At 38.5% G+C, this 21,955-nt stretch overlaps 1 protein-coding gene across 5 annotated transcripts in view; it reads right to left on the bottom strand.

Annotated features, from left to right (window-relative positions):
* Positions 1–8,410: 8,410 nt before the first annotated feature.
* Positions 8,411–21,955, bottom strand: part of ABCB27 (transporter associated with antigen processing protein 2) — a 270,112-nt gene continuing 256,567 nt past the window's right edge. For 2 of the 5 annotated variants that reach the window (XM_090006175.1, XM_090006176.1), the window contains exons 11-18: positions 20,196–20,328; positions 19,948–20,023; positions 19,123–19,188; positions 18,909–19,016; positions 10,010–10,117; positions 9,736–9,933; positions 8,924–9,173; positions 8,411–8,792 (exon numbers count right to left, since the gene is read on the bottom strand). In XM_090006175.1, the coding sequence (XP_089862301.1) occupies positions 8,967–9,173; positions 9,736–9,933; positions 10,010–10,117; positions 18,909–19,016; positions 19,123–19,188; positions 19,948–20,023; positions 20,196–20,328 (896 nt within the window). In that variant the 3' untranslated portion in view covers positions 8,411–8,792; positions 8,924–8,966. Of the gene's footprint in view, positions 8,793–8,923; positions 9,174–9,735; positions 9,934–10,009; positions 10,118–15,702; positions 15,818–17,305; positions 17,394–18,908; positions 19,017–19,122; positions 19,189–19,947; positions 20,024–20,195; positions 20,329–21,955 lie in introns of those variants that run through there. The other 3 variants (XR_016431918.1, XR_016431917.1, XM_090006177.1) reach the window with 3 other exon arrangements.

Raw genomic sequence — 21,955 nt, 5'->3', positions numbered from 1 at the left:
ATTTAATCTCATTTATTGCAAAACATTTTGGCCTTACTAGAAGTCTATAAATCTCTTCATTTTCTTATCTTTTGAGACACGAATTTCTGACTCTCCAGTTTTCTCCTTTCTTTCTTCCTGATTTGGCTTGCAGAGTTCAAGTGTGGGGATAGGTCATTTGTTCTTGTGAAGCAGTGACTCTCTGAGGTTCAAGCCTAGTTGTATCCTGGGAACTCAGTTGCACCAAACCCCTTTTTCGCATGTTCGAAATTCTCGGAGTGGGGCGATTGAAGTTCTAAAGATAGTGATCTTAAGAACGTACCTCTAGGCTTGAGCTCTCCATTTCCTTAAATCCTTTTTGTCACCTGTTTGCACTAACAATTTTAGAACTTCAAATGGCCTCTGGTTTGACATCCAACTCCATCAATCCGCTTAGCCGTGACCTTGAAAAACTCGATCTATTTGATGGGTCAAACTTCAAGCGGTGGCAATCAAAGGTCTCTTTCCTGTTGTCTGAGCTGCATATCGACTATGTCCTAAAAAGGGTATGCCCCACTGTTGTTGCTAGAGAAGTTGAGACAGAAGAACAGAAGAAAGAGTGAGAGAAGTGACATACTGACAACTACCGATGCAAAGGGCATATTCTGAACACTTTAGCTGATTCTCTCTTTGACTTGTATTCACCATTAGAGTCGACTAGAGAGTTGTGGAATGCTCTCGAGATCAAGTACAATGCAGAAGATACTGGTAACAAAAGGTTTATCGTAAATCAGTATGTTAATTTTTCTATTGTTGATGATGAGCCCATACTTTCTAAAATTCATGAGATGCAAATATTGCCCTATAAAATCAAAGGAGAAGGTATGTATCTTGATGATGACTTTCAAGTTGCTGTCATCAATGGGAAACTACCGGATTTCTGGAAAGAATATAGGAATCACCTAAAACATAAAAATGAGAAAATCACTTTAGATGGTCTTATTAAGGACATCCAAATTGAGGAAGAAACACGTCTTCGTGACAAAAAGAATTCAAGTCCTAAAGAGGGTTATCCTAAAGTGAACTTTGTTAGTAACAAGGGTGGCAAAATCATGAAAACCCAAAAAATCAAAAAGAATTTCGTGAAAGAAAAAAAGTCAACTGATAAAAAGAAAATAAGTTGCTATGTTTGTCGTAAGTTTGTCCATTTTACTGGAGAGTGCAGAGAAAGGAAGAGGATTGGTCCTAAGCCAAATGAGTCAAAGGAGAGGCTTGTTGCTGTAATCTCTAAAACCTTCATAGTGGCAGCAAATAAGGACTAGTACCCGGATACTGGAAGCACTGTTCATGTGGCAAACGACAGGAACTTGTTCAAGTTATATGAAGTAGTGAGGGAGGGATGCAATCTCTTTATGGAAAACTCTTCCTCAACTAAAGTGCTGAGAAAAGGGAGTGTGGAAATTAATTTCACCTTCGGAAAAATCCTAACACTTGAGAATGTCCACTATGCTTCAGAAGTTCGAAAAAATTTAATCTCTGCAGATCTATTGTCACGAAATGGTTTTAAGATTGTTATTGAGTCTGAGATTGTAACTGTGACCAAAGGAAAAATCTTTGTAGGAAAAGGGTTTGCCATTGGTGGTATGTTAAAGATGAGCATAAATGAAACAACTACTTCTGTTTATATGGTTGACTTCTGTTTTCTTTGGCATTCACAATTAGGACATATAAATTCTTGTTGCATTCATAATATGAATAACTTTGGTCTTCTTCCTTGTCATGTTAGAATAGAACATAATCATAAGTGTGAGACATGCATTCAAACCAAGCTAACTAAACTCCCATTTTCCAGTGTAGAAAAGAATTATAAATTGCTTGAATTAGTGCATTCTAATGTATGTACGATGGATAATGTTTTGAGTCGTGGCGGCAATAGGTACTTTATTACTTTTATAGATGACTATTCAAAATTCTGTTATGTTTATTTGATGAAACATAAATCTGAAGCATTTTCAAAATTTCTCCTTTATTTTGCTAAAGTACAAAATAGATTTAAAACAAAGATTGTACATTTAAGAACAGATAGAGGAGGTGAATACTTAGGTGAAGAATTTGATAAATTCTTTGGAGATAATAGTATTATCCATCAAACATCAGCTCCTAGAACTCCTAAACAGAATGGAGTAGCAGAAAGGAAAAACATAACACTTGTAGAAATGATGAATGCTATGCTTCTTAATACAGGTTTGCATTCCAACTTATGGGGAGAGGCTATATTTTCTGCTTGTTATATTCTTAACCGAGTTCCTTATTCCAAATCTGAAAAATCACCTTATGAATTATGTTTTGGTAAGAAACCTAATATTAGTTATTTTCGTGTTTGGGGTTGTTTAGCATGTGTTAAAATTCCATAAAATAAAAGAAAGAAGGTTGAACCTAAAACATTTAAATGTGCATTTGTTGGGTATGTTGAACATAGTAAAGCATATAGATTTCTGGACATTGTTAATGATGTTATTGTAGAATCTAGAGATGCATCTTTCATAGAACATAAAAATGCATTTGATTCTCTTCTTGATGGCAGCCATATTATAGTAGATGAACATCCTGTTAATAACATGATTGAATATTCTGATGATTGTACTGCTGAACCAGAAACTGAAGTTAGACACAGTAAATGAATTAGAAAACCAACTAACTTTGGTTCTGACTTTTATATATTTCTGATTGAGAATGATTCTGTGTCCTTTTGAGAGGCAATGTCTTCTCAAGATGTTGTCTTTTGGAGAGAAGTTGTAAATGATGAAATTGAATCAATTATGTCTAATAATGTTTGAAAATTAGTCAATTTACCTGTTGGTTGCAAAACTATTGGCTGCAAATGGATTTTCAAAAAGAAATTAAAAGCTGATGGTACAATCAATAAATTTAAAGCTCGTTTGGTTGCAAAAGGTTTTAAACAAAAAGAAGGTATTGATTATTTTGATACTTTTGCTCCTGTAACCAGAATATCTACTATTAGAATTTTAATTGCCATGACTGCCATATATAAGCTTCAAATCCATCAAATGGATGTGGAAACAACCTTTTTGAATGAAGAATTAGATGAAGAGATATATATGGAGCAACCTGAAGGTTTTGTAGTGCTAGGGCAAGAGCGCAAAGTTTGCAAACTTGAGAAATCCTTATATGGATTAAAGCAAGCCCCTAAGTAATGGCATAAAAAATTTTATAGTTCTTTGGTACATAATGGTTTTAAAATACATGATGCTGATAAGTGTGTCTACAGTAAAGTAGATTGTAACTCAATTATTATTATCTGTTTATATGTTGATGATATGCTTTTGGGTTCCAATAGTGAATGCATAAATCAAACAAAAAATTTTTTATCTTTCATATTTTGTATGAAAGATTTGGGTGTTGCAGATGTTATTTTAGAAATCAAAATTATAAGAAATGATAATGGCTTTGCATTATGTCAATCACATTATATTGAGAAAATTCTTATAAAATATGGATATATTAATAGTTCATTGGCATGCACACCATATGATCCAAATATGAAATTGACTCCAAATGTTGGTGCAAGTATTCAACAATCAAAATATGTCAGTATTGTAGGTAGTCTTATGTATACAATGAATTGCACAAGGCCTGATATTGCCTATGCAATGAGTAAAGTGTGTAGATATACTAATAATCTTGGTCATCAACATTGGAATGCAGTGAACAAGATTCTTAGATATCTTAAGCATACATTAGACTACATAATCCACTATACCGAGTTTTCTGCTATTATTGAAGGGTATAGTGATGCAAGTTGGAATACCGACTTTGAAGATTCCAAGTCTACGACTGATTGGGTTTTTACCCTTGGTGGAGGATTAGTTGCATGGGAGTCTAAGAAACAAACCTGTATAACTCAATCTACAATGGAATCTGAGTTTATTGCTTTGGCATCTGCTTGTAGAGAAGCTGAATGGCTTAAAAATATGCTAGTGAATATTCCACTAGGTGAGAAGCCTATACCTGCTATTTCAATGTTTTGTGATAGCCAATCAGCTATATGTAAAATAGGTAATATGAAATACAATGGGAAGTCTAGACATATTAGTCAAAGACACAGTTTTATAAGACAAATGATTGATGATAATATTATATCATTGAAATATGTGAAGTCATGTCAAAATTTGGCAGACCCATTTACGAAAGGCCTTTCGAGAAATGTCATCAATAAAACATCGAGAAGAATGAAAATTAAGCCAATTAAGTCATCACCTAAGGATACCCAACCTAGAGCGTTGGAGATCCCACATGCCTAGGTTCGATGGGAAACGAATTGGTGATTGACAGATATTGAGCATATTTATGTGAACTCATTACTGATGTTTGCTCATGAGCTGTAACTAATGTGAGGGTTGAGCTAATAGCTCTTAATGAGTTTGTAGGCCTTAAGGCTAGGGTGTGTGTTACAGTACACCTAGACAAACTCACCTATGTGAGTGTAGAAGTGTGAGCCGCTTCTTATGAGATTTGACAATTCTCTAGAGCACTCATTAATCCAGGGAAGCACAAGGCTCAAAATGTGCCAACATGAAATCCACACGATTGAACTTTTTAGAAACATATGTATGATTGAAAACTCGTTAACAATATAAGAAGCTAAGTTCAAGGTAAGTCCACTTAGCACCTTGGTTAATTTAGGTTTTCTTTCAATAAGTGGGGGTTCAAGTCTTACATACACTCTCACTGATGCATAAGTTTCTATGTAAGCCAAGTACATTTTAAAACTAGTGGGGGATTGTTAGAAAAGTTTTAAAATATAAAATCCTTTTAAGTTTTGTTTCCCACCAAAAGTGCTTTGAAAAAGTTTAGTCCCATATCTAAGAGAGAAAAGTTTTTCAAGTGGTTTAAATAGAGGGTTTGTTATATATTTTTTACTTTGGTAAGCCTTGAGTCTTTAGGTGGCTTGCGGACGTTGCTGCGCATCGTGCAGCAACAAATGTGTCGTTCGCGCACACGCGTACGCGCGTGTATACGCTTGAGGCGCAATGTGGCATTTTGACGACGCACTTTGCACTTCGCACATTCGCAGCGGTGTGAGGTGCATATGAGGCGCAAATGTCCATTTTGTCTTTTCGGTTTTGAGATGTCTGACAATTTGAAAGGTTTTAATTGCATTTATATTGCATTTATGGTGCATTGTGGTTGTTAGACAGTTTTGAAGGCCTTTAATCTACAGTTAAAGGTGAGTGATCGTTAAGGGACCTTTTCAAATAGTCAGATTTATGACATTTAATCTCATTTATAGCAAAACATTTTGGCCTTATTAGAAGTCTATAAATCTCTTCGTTTTCTCATCTTTTGAGACACGAATTTCTGACTCTCCAGTTTTCTCCTTTCTTTCTTTCTTGATTTGGCTTACAGAGTTCAAGTGTGGGGAGAGGTCATCTGTTCTTGCGAAGCAGTGACTCTCTGAGGTTCAAGCCTAATTGTATCGTGAGAACTCAGTCGCAACAAACCCCTTTTTCGCATCTTCGGAATTTCGGGAGTGGGGCGATTCAAGTTCTAAAGATAGCGATCTTAAGAACGTGCATGTAGGCTTGAGCTCTCCATTTCCTTAAATCCTTTTTGTCACCTATTTGAACTAACACGAACTACTTCGAGCACCGACAAAGATCTGCTGAATCCGCTCTGATACCAATGCAGATAACTGAAGATGCAAAAGTACAGATTCAGTGGGCTAAAGCGTGCGCTGTTACGCTCTAAATCACCAAGGATGGTAAAGCTTTCACACACATTGTATGTTCACACCCCTGTGCTTTCTTGGCTCAATAAAGCCCTTCTTGTATACTTGTAAGGGTTTGGTTTTTGAAACACATTTCTAGGAGAAATCCCTGATATTCGTACATGTATCTGATTAAATTAGTTTAACTGTGTTGATCCTTAACAGTTATATGTATTTATAACCATTGGGAGAGAGTGACCGTAGGGGTGGCCTCCCAACTGTCCTCTTGTGGCCACTACCTTACAATGTTCACTGATTAAAGGCGTAAGGATCGAGACTGCACATTTACCCTACCAATATGGATAAGGCATTCAATTCCATAGTTTACAGCATTACTCAAACTGGGACAAGACACTATCACTCTGATAAATACTTCTGAAATTGCATTGGCACATTCGCAATACATGAAGTGTAACGTGAATGCCGGTCTCCGTATACTAATCGGATCCTATGGATCTGACCCGAATTCCTTATTTGGTCCTTATTTATTACCAAAACCAGAACCTCTACGAACAATGTGTTTCAATAAGCATGAGTCTATTACTTGAGTTTGCTACCAATTGCTGCCTTGTACCAAATATCTCAACAGGAACAATGGCATACTGAGTTCTAATATTAGTGAATCTATTATGTGAATCTGATGCTCATTGTGGGCTTGTACCAAATATTTCAAAATTTTCTTAATCTATAACAATGGTATACGTTGAACCTTGCTTACATGCATAGAGCGATGTATGTACACCTACATCATGTTATTAACTCTTGATTTATGAAATTGAAGTTTCATTTCATTGACGAAATGGATCGTTGGGCCTGGCAGGAGTCTAAAAGGATCCAGTACAGGCCAGACCATGGCTTGCTTGCTAAACAATCACATTACTTGCATAAAAAACATAGTTGAAAACAATCATTTTTCATTAAAAAAGGAAAAAAGACAATTTAGTTCAGCTCCAGATTTAGATCAACAAAAATAATGGGTTGAATTTAAAGTCCAAATGGATGAATCCAACTCCAGTAATGTACTAGACCCTAGGGATGCACACCGGCTCGGGCTCGCCCGCTTTGTAAATGAGCTGAGCTTGAACCGGTGTATGAAGCTCGAACGAGCTGTCGAGCAGAGCTTGAATGGCCTGTCGAGCTTTAACAAGGCTCGATTCGTTGAGAATACAATATATATAATGTTTACAAATAAGTTTATAAGTCCAGTTTTTTTGTAATGGGTAGGGAATTAGTCTTTCTTCATAATGTGTTGGGTTTGAATATCTTTTGCATCTTTTTTCGCTGAGAATTTCTAGTATGTATACAATTTTTTGAGTGGTAATAGTCATGAGACGTGCTTGTTCACTTAGTTAAAGAGGTCAGGTGATCAAATTCTTCATCTGATTTTTTTTTTAATTATATCTTGTTAAAGCTCGGCTTGTGTGCATCCCTACTAGACCCAGATTGGAGGTATTACCAAATCTGATAGCCAGTCCGAATCTGCTAATTGGTTACATTTTAAAATGTAATTGGATTCACATGTCCGACAGATTCAGATTTGGTTTGAACTGGGAGTTGGATGTAAAACGCAAACTAAATTTGGATCCAAATGTTAATCGGTTGCTTATTTCTTTACCAAAACTGACCACAGTCTCGGATTTGGATTCGGTTAAAAATCCAAACAAATCCTAATTGTTGGCATTCATGCCCCATCATTTTAGTAAATTAACGTGAAACTGAAAATGGAAAATGTTAAAAATTAACAATATAAGAGTAAAACAAACTCTTTATGTAAAGTGGATTAACGCAAATCAACCCATCCATTTTCAATGGGTTATCCAAATTCAGGCTTGCATTATTGCCTTTACCCGAAAAGATCCTTCGGTTAAAGGTAATGTTATCAATATCGGTGCGTATCGGCCGATAGGCAGAAATTCAATACGCTTCACCCCTGAATCGGCTAATTTTTAATAAAATGTAAAAAATACTAAAAAATAAATTTTTTATATTCTTTTAATAGTTTTAACACATGTCACGTTATGACTGACACACAATATTTTTTTATTATTTTTGGGTTGATACAGAACGATTGAGTTGAGTATCAGTATTGGCCCGATACGGCTGAATCACGGTGGTGAACATTGGGTAAAACCGTTATCTAGCTGGCCCTTGACGTTTTCAGTCAAAGTTACTGATGCCGGTTAACCCCATGGACTATTATGGCCGTGTTAAACACAAGGCAAGGGTGTTTCTAGAATTAGCAATAAGGCAGAGATGGATTTAGGCATGGCCAACAAGGCAGGGATGAATGTGGAAAAAACTCTACCTTAAAAAGGAGACTCTCACCTCCAGTGCAATTAGGGGTGTCAATGGGTCGGACCCTGGTTTCATATGAAATTTCATAAACCACACCCGGCCATATGTTAATCAGACCTCACAAGTCCAACTCGGAATTTTAATTGACCCCCTTTGTTACCACTTACCAAACCTTGACCCTACCAGATCAGGTACAGGTTGGGATCGGGTCATACGCTAAGTGCAGTAGTTTGATCTAATTTAAACCCAAACACTCAACTCCCATCCCAGCTATCAGCTCTCAAATTGAGCCTCAAGGATGGTGCAACTCACTGGTCCAAGCTATCATACTTGACTCATTCCTCCAAAATGCTAGATAATTATCTGCACTTTTGTTTCATACTAATTTATTTACCAACCTAAAAAACCAAAAACTTGGATTCCTGAAAAGATCACTGCATGATAAAACTTACACATGAAGCTCATAAAGGGTGGGCTATACGGCAGAACATCAATCCCTCCCGAGCCGCACCACCTAAATCAAGGTTTCCCCTCGTTAAATAACAAAAAAAGAAACTGCATTTGACAGAGTTGGCATATTCATGCATGATCCCATCCAAAGCTTCTTGGACCGCTTATTTCCAATTACTGAAAATGACAAAGGTCCATAAATCCACTTGAAAAGAACAACTGACATGACTATCTTATTATACCAGGTGACAGATTGAACTTTCATCCAGTGGTATATATCAGCTTTGATGCCCTACTAATCCTGCACAAAATATAGACCATTATCAGATTTTGAGATGAGTTTAATTGCAATTAGCAGAACCAATAAGAATCAGAATCACTAAATTACAAGGCATCCACTGCTTTAACATAGAATCTGATCTCCTGCCATACCTCAAAAGCCGCAGCATGGTCATATCTTATAGATACATATTCTTTATGAAAAAACTGTATTAGGTCCTTGTAATTGCCTCCTCACCAATGCAGTGTAGATGCCATTTTTGCTAAGGAGCTGATCATGTGTGCCGCTTTCGACTACCTCACCATCGGATACAACAGCAACTGTATTTGCACTTTTTACAGTTGAAAGCCTGTGTGCTATCACAAGTACAGTTCTTCCATTCATCAAAGAATCCATAGCATCCTACAGCCGACAACAAAAGCATATTGACGATTCCAATGAGAACGTTCTAGTATACAAAGAGAATGCACTAATGAGGTGATTCTCACAGATGGAGTTAGCTGAGACTCAGTTGGTTTCTGGGTCTTCATACCTGGGTATCACAAAACATATTTCTGTTTTCCGAGATAACCTGATAAATGCTAGCAGTACCTATTCAAGCTTCTATAGTTACACACAATGACCGTGTAGGACTTCCTGCTTTATTACATGGAGTGCCAAACCTGACTTGTAAAGATTTGGAGAATGGTGTCATTTGCTGGTTCATAGTGCACACTATCACAACAGCTAATTTAGGGTACAATAAGAATCAGTAAATGGATGGAGTCACTGAATTGCAACCACAATTCTGCCCTTTCCATCAACACACGTGTTTCTATCAATCTAGAATGAAGCTCAAATTTGGAAAATTCTGCCAAGTTCACCGAATCAGCAGCAAAATAATGGTTACACAGTAAGATTGCGTGTTGATCTTAGTTAGTTTTATTCTATGATTTATATGGTAAGAACTTTTAGCTCAACTCACCTGAACCAGGAACTCACTCTCAGCATCCAGTGCACTTGTTGCCTCATCCAATAGGAGTATCTTTGGGTTCATTAGCAATGCTCTTGCTATTGCTATTCTCTGCTTCTGGCCTCCTGATAATCTCACACCACGTTCCCCAACATAGGTTTTGTATTTTTCAGGGAACTTTGATATAAACTCATGTGCATTGGCCAATTTCTGCAATCAACATGATGTCAGAAAAAAAAAACTAGATGAAAGATGGAAGATAATGGCAAGAAGCGTCAAACATTACAGCTGCATTTTCAATTTCACTACTGGAAGCTTTTCCATTAAGTCCATATGCTATGTTTTCTTCAATAGAACAATTGAAGAGCACTGGTTCTTGGCTCACTATGCTGACCTGCACAATTTAAAGGAGGAGAATAAGCACATGCTTCTGAAATCTCTCAATCAATATTGTAAGTTTCAATGAAATCAAATGCATACTTCCAGATTATTTTTCAATTAGTATATAGTTTGATGCAGTATATTTGGTATGATAAAATACCCTTAAGAATAAGAAACACAGTAAGCCTGAATAAGATATATATGGATGGTAACTGTTAACCAGCCTCAAATGGCATAAAACAAGCCCCATCAAGAAAAGTTCACATTTTTTTGTGGCGTACCTTTGATTTAAAGAAAAATATTTCCTTGAAAATTTGAAAATGTTCAATTATTCAGATATAAACACAATGGAGCACTCACAGTGGATGAGCAAACACGAATGTCTTTACATGCTTTAACAGCCACTAAGTGCAGCATAAAATGTATATAGGTATAGACTATACCTTCATATAGGTATGCATGATTTAATATGGTGTGGACGGAAATGTCTCAGTTTTTAACAGCCATGTCAAACTTGCAGTGATTCAAGATACAACATGGTACAAAGGAATAGGCAGAACTTCTCAGTGTATCATTGAATATGGTCAGGAAAGCAAGCTCTCCCGGATGAACCAAATACAGTTCCACAGAACATTGGGAGGTGGTAATTTACAAATTACAACTACCACATTGATGCCCACCTTTGGACACTGCCTTTAGTTCTCCGACAGTCCTCTCAGCTGCCATTTGGTGCGATTGATATGGAATTCATTCCATGAGATCCACAAGCCCATTCCCTATTGCTTATACAATAGGAATTTGCCAATTGGATCACACATGCCTCTGCTCATAAAGAAATGCATGCCAAATTGAAAAAGTTTCAAGCTTTCCACCATATGTTTATTTACGTGTTCTGCAAATAGGAACTGTGTAACTTGTTTTTCTTATTTTTTGGACTTCTGGAATTTCTTTACTTCCTGATTCTGGTAAATAGATAAACTACCCACAATGGGACAAAAACAACTAGCCCTTTTCTCAAGACCAAGCCTTTACAAGCAAATGTATGCACAAAAAACAACAGGACCTTAAAGCTGTTCCTCCTTAATTATTATGCAGAGTTAATGTCTAGAAGTCCCTACTCTTCAATTGCATGTACTTGTACGCAGGGCTGGTAAAAGAGCTGAATGAGTTGAGCCCAGCTTGTTTGGACTTGTCTCTTTTACTATTTAACTCAGCTCGGGCTTGGCTCATGCTCGTAATTAGACGAGCCAAGCTCAAGTCAGCTGAGCCAAGCCATGGTCTGGCTCATGTGGTTGTGTGAAATTTGAAGTTTTCAGCAATGGGATTTGAACCTCAGGCATTTCTCTCACATACTCTAACCATCTGTACAAAACCGCCTTCTGTAATAAATATTGCACTTAAACTCCATGTGTTATATCTTACGTGTAATATCATGTATTTTCATATTTAAACCTCGATATTAGACCAATGCTTTTGAGTCTGGGCTTGGCCCAAGCCTCATCAACTAGGTCTAAACGAGCCACTTAAAATGTGAGAAAAAGTTTAATTTTTGACTTTTAAATTCAAGCGAAATTCGAGTTATTTTCGGGCAAAATTCAGAATTTGATATTCATGTAATATGTCGTTGGATGCGTCTCAAAATTCTAAGTGCAACGACATTTTACTTTTCTGAATTCGAGTTCCGTTTGGCCCAAAAATCACATTTTTTCAAAAATTGAGCAGTTTGTCAAACTGGATCCAAAGTTGGATCAGAGTGGATCCAATGCATATGATCTGAATTATTATGGATTTGGATTTTATTCAAGACCCATTTTAATTTGGATTTAATCTAGATCATGATCCAATTTCTTTTTGGATATGGATTTGGATTCAGATTCGGATCCGGACCCAAACCCATGCCCAATAAAAATCTAGCTTTAAATTCAGTTTAAAGTTTTAAATTAAAGTTATCTAGAGTTAAGAAGACTCCTAAAGTGATTAATCTATCTTTGGAATTTCAAAAATATTTAATTAATTAATAAATAATTATTAATTAATTAATTAATTTTTATTAATTCTGAAATTTATTTTTTATGTTTGTTTAGGACTCCTAGATAGAGTCTTTATTGAAGTTATGAAGACTCTAAGAAGGTTTGAGAGACTTAGAGTCCTATTGGATTTTTCTTTTGAAAAGTCAACTATAGAGTCCAAGATTTTTGGAAAACCAAAGGAAAGAAGAGTCTCAAATGAAGTAGAGACCCCTCTCCAGCCCATCTAGAAGGGGCTGGAGAAGCAGGGGCGACCTCTCCTATGGTGCCTATAAAAATTCTACAAAAGAGAGAGAAAATAGAAAGAGAAGGAAAAAAAAAGAGGACAGAGAAAGTGAGGAAAAAAAGAGGAAAAATGAGGAAGAAGAGGAGTTTGGGCCATCTCCAACCATTTACCCACGTTTTTCAATTTTTACCATCGTTTTTCTTTATTTTTTATTCATGGTATGGGTTTTCTCTCTTGAATCAAGTGAGAAATTGATATAGATTGGATTTCCATGCAATAATTTGATGAGAATCCATGAAAAAAGTGTTTATATGAACGTTTTCTCAAAAATACATGGAGGATGATCCATGGATCTTCCTCTATGGATGTATTGTTTACTCTTTTCATTATTTCAAAAATAAAATTTTTGTACATATTTGTTCTATGTCAAAACAAAATTTTTATTATTGTGTAAGCGGTCTTTTAAAGCTTACTTTGATGAAAATCTTTTTTCATTGATGGTCCATGTATGGAGTGCTAGATGCATGAAAGCATGCAATAGAACCCGTGATGCGCATGTATTCTTAAACATGATTTTGCATGTTCATGTAAATCTGATCGTAAATCTGTATACTTGATTTCGATCATGATATGAATGTATATTTCATGGATTCGTTTGTTTGTGGTATTCACTTTTCAAGAATAAATTTTTGTGTATGTTTGGTTTAGGGTAAAACAGAATTTATTTCATGCTAAAATGGCCTATTATGTGTTGGCGTTATGATGTCATCGATTTCCATCGTTGATTATCTTATAAATTTAGGTAAATCTGATTATTTTTTATGTTGATAGCATGTTCATGTTTTGACATTTGTTATTGCATATGCATGTTAAAGGTATTTAAAGGTTTATGCTCAAGAGAATATAAAAAAGGCATATAGTAGCATGTGTTACTGATTTTTTTTTTTGTATATGTGGGTTATTAATTTCGTGAATAAGCATATACCTGTGCAAGCTAGATATGCATAGTCCCATACCAATCTTTATGGGGATGATTGTAGCTTGATTCAACCTAAGCATATTTAAAAGAAAAAGAATTTTTATGTTCATGTTTAAAAACTTTTCTACAGACTCCTATTGGCATGCTATGTTATTTTCTTTTTATTTGATGTTACTTGGCTCGATGGCAGCCCTGCCGAGGCGTGCTCGGCTGGCCTATCATAGTCTGACAGACCTGCACAAGCTCGGCCTGTGCAGGGTGGTCACTGGCCAGCAGATCAACCGAGCCCTGCTCGGCTGGTTAGCAAGGCCAGACCTGGCCGAGGTGGTGCAGCCCTGTCAGACCTGTTTATGATAGGCCTGATCGGATTTGCAGGGCCCGGCCGAGTGGGCTCGGCTGGGCAGTCTGCCATAAAAAAAAATAATAATAATATATATTGTTACTCATGTATGATGGGCTGACTGACAGCCCAACCGAGTGGCACTCGGCTTGCTGCAAGGCCCAAAAAGTGGGGTCTATTTTTTTTTTTTAATACATATATAACAAGTATATGCTGATTTTCAGGGGTTGAATTTGCAACATCTCTTGACCCAAACGTTGAAGTTACATGTGCAGTAAAGCATTCAGGTTTTCACTTATGGTTGTATGCTCAGTTCATGCATAAGGGTCAACTTAATTACTTGACCTTTCAGTGATGCTCATTATTATGAGAATCTGGAACCAAGTTCAGTTGTGTATGAAAATTTCTATAATTTTCTAAGTATGATTGTTTAAAACCCTTCTACATGTTAATGAATAAAATGCTTCATATGCTTTGACTTAATATGACCTGCATACGCAATATGTTATTTCAAGTTTGTCCCTAGCGCATGTGCACATATAAAATGAATGTGTTCAATTATGTAACTTAGCCTCCAGATTTGTTATTTGCATTAGTTTTGCATATGATAATAACATTGTTGTTATGCGGGTTAAGCCTGAAGTTTTTACTCGTTTAACTTAAGTATGACATGCTTAATTCAAGATGGAATTGCAAAGTTTGTATCAACTTCATGTGCCTATATGTGATAGACATATTTTGCATATACATAATTGCATGCATGCTCACATGTTTAATGAGAATGATTCATTAATGAAAGAATGCATATGACATGAATATGTGCATTGAATGAAAGCATAAAATTAACATGATTATAAATTTTTATACATGATTGTGCATCGAAAGTCATGTGATATGAAAAGAATGCATTGATGTGTTCCTTAAGATTTTTGCATATGAATGCATAGATGATCAAGATGGATCGTCATAGGCTGTAGAAGCCTTAAGCCGGTGTGCTCATTAGTTTACTTGTTTATGCATTGCAAAGATCATATTTGATATTGTGGTTTTAATTGCACTGTTCTATTGTTGCCACGGGTGGTAGACCGTGAAGGGTTGCGCATGTTGACTTGCGAGTTTATGTTTGCATATAAATTTGCAAATTTATGAAATTGATTTTAATAACAAGATAAAAAAAATAGTGTAATTAACGATCCTTTGATGTTCCTTCTACAGAAAGGTAATCTTGGGCTTAGCGGTTTGGGGACCGTGAGGATACAAAAACTCCGTATGTATTGTTGTTTCCCCTGAACCTGAATAAATAAAGTTTGGTTTGGTTTGAAAGATGAGTATAAGATCCCTTGTAGTGGTGGTTGTGTTTAACTGTAAGGCTCCGGGTCTCTGAAAATGTTTCCACACTTATTTAAAAAAAATTGTCACTTTTTCATGAGTACGAGTTGGGGTCGTTACATTACAAGCTTTCATGAGCTAGAATGAGCCAAGCACCCTTTGTTCATGCTCGACTCATTTATGGTTAAGGAGTTGCTCGCGAAATGCTCGTCAGCTACACAAACCGAATATGAACGAATTCATGGCGAGCCAAACCAGGCTGAGCCACGAACTGCTCAGTTCATTTCGCATCCCTACTTGTAAGCAATTTCCAAATAGATATCGCTTGCAAGTACATTAATGCTAAAACATGACAAATAGGACAAAGTTGGCAAAAGCTGCATAGTTGTAGGCTACTACCTGGTTTCATGTAAAAAACATATCTTTCAATGGTACATAGGCTAACTATAACGCCCCAGAAGTTCGACTTGAGACAAGAAGATTTGAATGAAATTACCTTCGAAAGTCAGAGTTTGCAGCAAAGATTTTTAAAGATACCAAAGGTATAGATAAAAGCACAAGTCGATTCTTCTGAGCACATTAGCAAAAAGACCCAGCACAAACTCATTTCCTAACTAAGCCAAACAGTGAGCAAAAGATAGAAAAAAGTTTATCCATAAAAAGGTTTAGTCTGTACAGAACAAGGGGAGTTATCTACCCCTAACAACAAAAGTACAAAACCCAAAGTGAAGTAGCCAGAATGCCGATGAGAGAGGTGAGGCTTTGATCATGTAGCATTGCACCACCACCTGTAAGGAGAGCCTACCTGTCACCTACACCCATAAAAAATGGGGTCATTCCTGAAAACTGGTAGGTGCACAAAAGAATAAGAAAAACATCAACTAATCTAAAGCATGCTCATATCTAAGCAGATATAAACTGATGCAACAGGCAGTATGCAGGTGAATAGCAAAGACCATAGCAAAGCTAACCCGAATATCATCATGAGTTCAAGCAAGCTAGTATTACAATGATAACAATCTAATAGTAAGCACTAACAACAAGACTTATCATGCATACCTTCTAACTATCGCAAGTAGCAAGGTAAAACAGACAGTCAAAAGCAAGAACAAAGAACAACTGTGAGCATGCCATAATGTGATCTGATTATTAACTGGCCATTGTGGGTATGCACAATGTATAAAACGTAGAAACAACCAAGATTCATTCGAGGGTCCATTATGCTATGTATTTTATTATACCCCGAAGGACTGACTGAGTCCGCTCCTAAGGGAACGACCAATGGCTAAGAGAGTAAGTCCCCAAAGGCAAAACATGGCCCAATGATGCATCGAACTTCTGCAGAAGTGTCGGGAGACTACCACCTAGGATACTTATGGTAATGCCATTTCCCCTACCTCCGATGACTGGGGAAGTCGGACCCTTGCCCGTAATAGTCATTAATGGCCTGTCCATCAGAGGTTTTGTACCATCCATCCTCTCCCTTGATGAACCATCCCGAACAAGTACGATGAGGGGTTTTTCTTCATCATCGCCTTGCTCTACATGCCCTGATCTATTCGACCCACTCGAGCATCTTGCCCGTGAAGACGCATGATTACCATTTAGTGAGATGTCCATAATTATTCTTTTTCGCATACCATGAGGTCTATCCACCTCATGCTACTCATCGTAGCATCACATATCATCGCCAAGAGATGTGGCTAAGCTCATAGCCACAGACAACAAGGAGGCACTCAAAACAAGCTCAAAAGTTGTCAGCAATCTCTAGAGATACCTGAGAAATAGAAACAATAGCATGGTCACAATTTACATGGCGCAGGCAAGAAGTGAAGCAGTAAGAGAATAAACAAGCAGGTCAAGCACAAGGCCAAGCTGCGTAAAGCGCGGGGCAACAAAAAGTAAAGTGTTGAAACATAAACAGTCAAGGCGCATAAAGCGCGAGGCGACAAAAAGTAAAGTGTTGAAACGTAAACAGCCAAGGCGCATAAAGTGCGGGGTGACAGAAAGTAAAGTGCTGAAACGTAAACAGCCAAGGCGCATAAAGCGCGGAGCGATAGAAAGTAAAGTGCTAAAACGTAAACATAACAAGGATCGCGAAACCGAGTCCTTGAGTTAAAAGACAAAGAGTAAAGTACTGGAGAATAAACAAGACAAGGATCGCGAAACCGGGTCCTTGAGTTAAAGAACGTACATATATAACTTATATGTATACATATATAATCGTCCTCTTCTTTGATTATTTTTTCTTTAGTTTTAGTTTTGTTCATTCAAAATCCTTTCACGCAACTTTCCCCTACCTTGGAGGGTTGCGGGTTCCCAAACGCCTGAGGGCGTAAGTACGAACGGTCTCGGGCCACGGGATACGTGTGCACTCCGTCGTGCAACCTGCAAGCGTAAAAAGTTAGTGTGCAAGACAAAGATGAGACAAGGGCCTGGCCACTAAAGAGGGACAGGGAAATAGAGTCCCTGTCGAACAACAAAACAGGTGGCAGGGAGCTCCGCCCCCTGCCGGCAAACAAGACGAAAGACAGGGGGAGCGGAGCCCCCTGTCGACCAGGCAGATGGCAGGGGGCTCCGCCCCCCTGCCGGCAAACAACAACAGACAGAGGGATCGGAGCCCCCCTGACAGCTGAAAAAGATGGCAGGGGGCTCCGCCCCCTTGCCGGTAACAGCAATGGACAGGGGGATCGAAGCCCCCCCTATCAGCTGAAAAAGATGGCAGGGGGCTCCGCCCCCTTGCCGGCAACAGCAATGGACAGGGGGATCGGAGCCCCCCCCCGTCAGCTGAAAAAGATGGCAGGGGGCTTCGCCCCCCTGCCGACAAACAACAACGGACAGGGGGATCAAAGCCCCCCCTGTCAGCTGAAAAAGATGGCAGGGGGCTCTGGCAGCCCCCTGCCGGCAAACAACAACGGACAGGGAGATCGGAGCCCCCCTGTCAGCTGAAAAAGATGGCAGGGGGCTCCGCCCCCCTGCCAGCAACATCAACGGACAGGGGGATCGGAGCCCCTTGTCAGTTGAAAAGGATAGCAGGGGCTCCGCCACCCTGCCGACAACACAGAAGGGACAGGGGGGACGGAGCCCCCTGTCAACCAAGAGAGGTGGCAGGGGACTCCCCCCCCCCCGCCGACAAACACAGAGACAGGGGGGGTGCAAAGCCCCCCTGTCGACACGGCAAATGGCAGGGGGATGAAGCCCCCTGCCGACACGACGAGACGAGGGAGAGAGAGGGTTTTACATACCTGGGAGCTACCGGCGAAGACTCCGATGCCGCCGGTAGACAAAGAGGAAAATAAAGGGAAGGGGTGGCGGCGTGGACGTCGACCAAGGCCGTCGGAGACGACGGCGGGGGACGTCCGTCGCAGACGTCGGAGCGAAAGGTGGAGGCGGCGTCGCTTGCCGACAACTGCGGCCACGAAAAGCGAGAGGAGGAAGGCGGTGGCTCCAGTCGTCGTTGCTCCCTCCCGAGGGTCCGATGGCCGGCGGTGTCGCTTGCCGGTGACAGTGGCCACAGGGAACGAGAGGGAGGAGGCGGTGAACGTAGGGAGGAGAGAGAACAGGCGAGGGCGTCAGCCCCTCGCCCGAGGCACCTGTGCCTTTTAAAAAGGCACAGGCTTCTCGATCGTTCGAGAAGCCGGGTCCCGGGCTGCGCGTGGATCTGAATCCAGCTCAGGCGCAGATCCGGGTCCAACCTGGGTCCGAAATGGCGGGTCAACCGAGGCACGTGCCTAGCGCGTGTCGGATACGTGTCCGACTCGTTTTTTTTTAAGTGGACTTTACACTAACCATATCATTCCTCCCCACGAACATGTACATAATTTGCATATCAAAGTCAACAATGGAAAGAAAAGCAAAATAAAAAGTCTTATTTACTAAATGTATATCAGTTGCCAAATTTACCTGATTGTGAAGATGCGCGTGTGAGATTTCTACCAATGCTACTCCATTCAACAAAATCTTTCCCTTAAGTGGGTCATAAAATCTCTCAATCAAATTTGCAATGGTAGTCTACAGTAAACATACAAAGTTTCATCAATACTAAGAGTGTGCGTCCACTACCAATATGATTGACAGAAAAAATAATTAATTCCAGGAGATTAACAGCAATAATTACTTTTCCACCACCACTTGGGCCTACAAGAGCAACCTTGGAACCAGGCCTCAATTTAAGTGTTATTCCCTGGAATTAGGATGTGCACGTTAGATGAAACCATTCAGGTATTGAATTAACAGCCATAATATGTTCCTATTCTTGACCAAGTGCACAGAAATGGAACTATTTTCTAGAAAGAGAACGTTTGGAAACTCCAATAAAAAATGAAATCATGTAAGAGTATAAAACTGATTCATAACAATAAATTGATTAGCATGCCCTTGGTGCCTATTTTCTGTCATTGTCATTTGTTACAACTCATGGTTAAAATAAGGAGATGATCTACACTCTGTATTTACAACATTCATCTGTTATTGTGAACATCTATGCATCCTCTAGTTAACTTTGATTTGCCTGTTTCTCTGTACTGCAATAAGACTTGCCACTTCAATAATACCTACACTATTCTAGGTTGGCAAAATGAAGAAAGCTCAAATGACTAACCAATCTTAACCACCAAGTGCTTGTTAAATGTTAAGGTCATTTTAATATTTTTCATCATGAACACACACCTATGTTAAGTAGCTGACGCTGTGATGCTGATGGAACACCATTTATATAGAAGAAACATTTCAAAACTCTTTTTAGAAAACAAATCCTATATTAGCAGGTCTGAGTCATTCACCAATAGCTCTTGAATTTAACCTGAGAAAGGCTCACAGTATACTGGCACATTATTTAGTCGCTTACAAATAACATCACAAAATTGCTAATAAGAAAACAGTATGGACTCTTCATTGATTATAATATTCTGTAAAGAATACAACTATAGTTTAGGAGAATTACCCGCAGTACCATATGGTTGGGACGAGAAGGATAAGAAAACCATACATCATATATTTCCAGATTGCCATCTTGACCTCTACAAGCATAATAATCAATTGCAAGATTATACATCAAATTCTAAGGAACTAATTCTGGTTACAGTTTTATCGCTCCTTTGGGTGCATTTTTTAACTTTATAAAATGTACCCAAAGGAGAGATATAATAAATCTATGGTTCAGGAAGGAAAAATACAAGAAATTTCACCAACCCCAATGGACACTTATTTCCTGATTTAGGCATAGAGGAAACACGATCCATAAGTTGGAAAACTCTCCTACTTGCTCCAGCAGCCTTCATTGCAGTAGTATACAACCCCGATAGGGAAGACACAGAGGAACCGACTGCAAGTAATGAAAATAAAGATGTTAGATTAAACCTAGGCTAGAGATTACCTCTGACTTGGGCAGCCTGAACTAACTCTTGTTTTCCAAGTGTTGGGTAGAATATAATCAAATGACTCACAAAACAACCTGACAAATATCCTATGGCAAAAATAACCTTATCAGTACCCTGTAGATAAAGGTAACCAGGCCGAGTCACCAAAGAACTGTGTTTTGTAGCAACCAGGCACGCTTGGCCAAACTTCTGCCCAGCCAAAGTCTGTTAAAATGTACATATGTAAATATGTATATAATATTATATATATATATATATATATATATATATATATATATATATATTCTCCATTTCTTATTTTTATTTTATTATCTTTTGTATCTAGTTCAGCTTGAAGTAGATAGGCTAATCTTGGAGTTGGACTAGCTCCAACGGCTCTATTTGAGTCTTCTTTTCCCCCTTATCTCATGTATATAAATAGGGGTCACCCCCTCTTCAAATGTATGCTTCTTGCATTTTAGTGGATGAATAAAATATTTATTTTTAAGTGTTCTTGTGAATACCCCTTGTGTGGGTTTTGGTAGTGTGTCCCTTTGTGGACACTTGTTATTCTTCTTCTCTTGGATCCTTGGAAGACGTATTTTGTGTGCTTGGGAGATTCTTGTTTCTTTACATGGTATCAGAGCAAGGTTGCTCTTGACTCTTGAGGATTGTGTGCTGTCTTGTTTTATGTGCTCATGGGAGAAAGAAAGAACCTTTTGGTGATTCAAAGTGTTCATGCAATTGTGCAAGCATAGCTCGTTGGCTCGTGTGATCATGGTATTAAGACTGTATCATAAAACTGAAGTTGGGTCTCTAATATGGATCGAGTTTTTTGTTTCTGATGTAATATGTAATTTTAATGTATTCGGGTATGGATCCAAATCATAATTGATCCAACCCACTTTCTGTTTTTTGTATATAAATACATACATGGAATAGGGCACGACTCCTAAGAGAAAGGAGTCTGCCTTTGCTGCCGCAGCCCTTTTTTCATCCTGCCTCCTTCCTTCTTGCACTTCACGTGTACGATGGTCCATTCTAACATGGTATTAGAGCACCAAGCCTCTGTGCATTGAATAGTCTCCAAAGAAGGTGTCCATTGAGACCGACGTTCCAGGTGAGTAGTGCCTTCCAGTTTTCTTCTTCCTCTCTCTTCTACTATCTGAATCCTTCCCCAGTCCTTCTATTTCTCACCAATATTTTTCTGTTTAAGGTCTTGTTATTCTCTTATCTCAATATAGATTTCTGTACCCTCGATCGGGACAGATCTGATCATTAGATCAGACCCTATGTGACTGCAGGTCTGTTCACAGATCTGAGCATTGTTCAACTCTAGATTTGATCCTGGAATCAGATCTTGCATGACTGCAGATCTGACTCCAGATCTGATCGATTAGATCAGATCGTGCGTCATTACCTTTATTAGTTTTGGATCTGAAGACTCCCGAGGCCTGAATCTGTCCAGGCGTGATTTCTTTTATCAATTTTGAACATTCTCGTTTGTTTAGATTTGAACCCAAATCTTGCGTGACTGCAGATCTGACTCCAGATTTGATCGTTAGATCAGATCGTGTGTGATTTCTTTTATCA

Source organism: Nuphar pumila, chromosome 5, assembly GCF_984573655.1.
Source record: "Nuphar pumila chromosome 5, dmNupPumi1.hap1.1, whole genome shotgun sequence".
NCBI classification, from domain to species: Eukaryota; Viridiplantae; Streptophyta; class Magnoliopsida; order Nymphaeales; family Nymphaeaceae; genus Nuphar; species Nuphar pumila.
The sequence above is the reverse complement of the archived record's forward strand: the minus strand, read 5'-3'. Positions and strand labels throughout refer to the sequence as shown.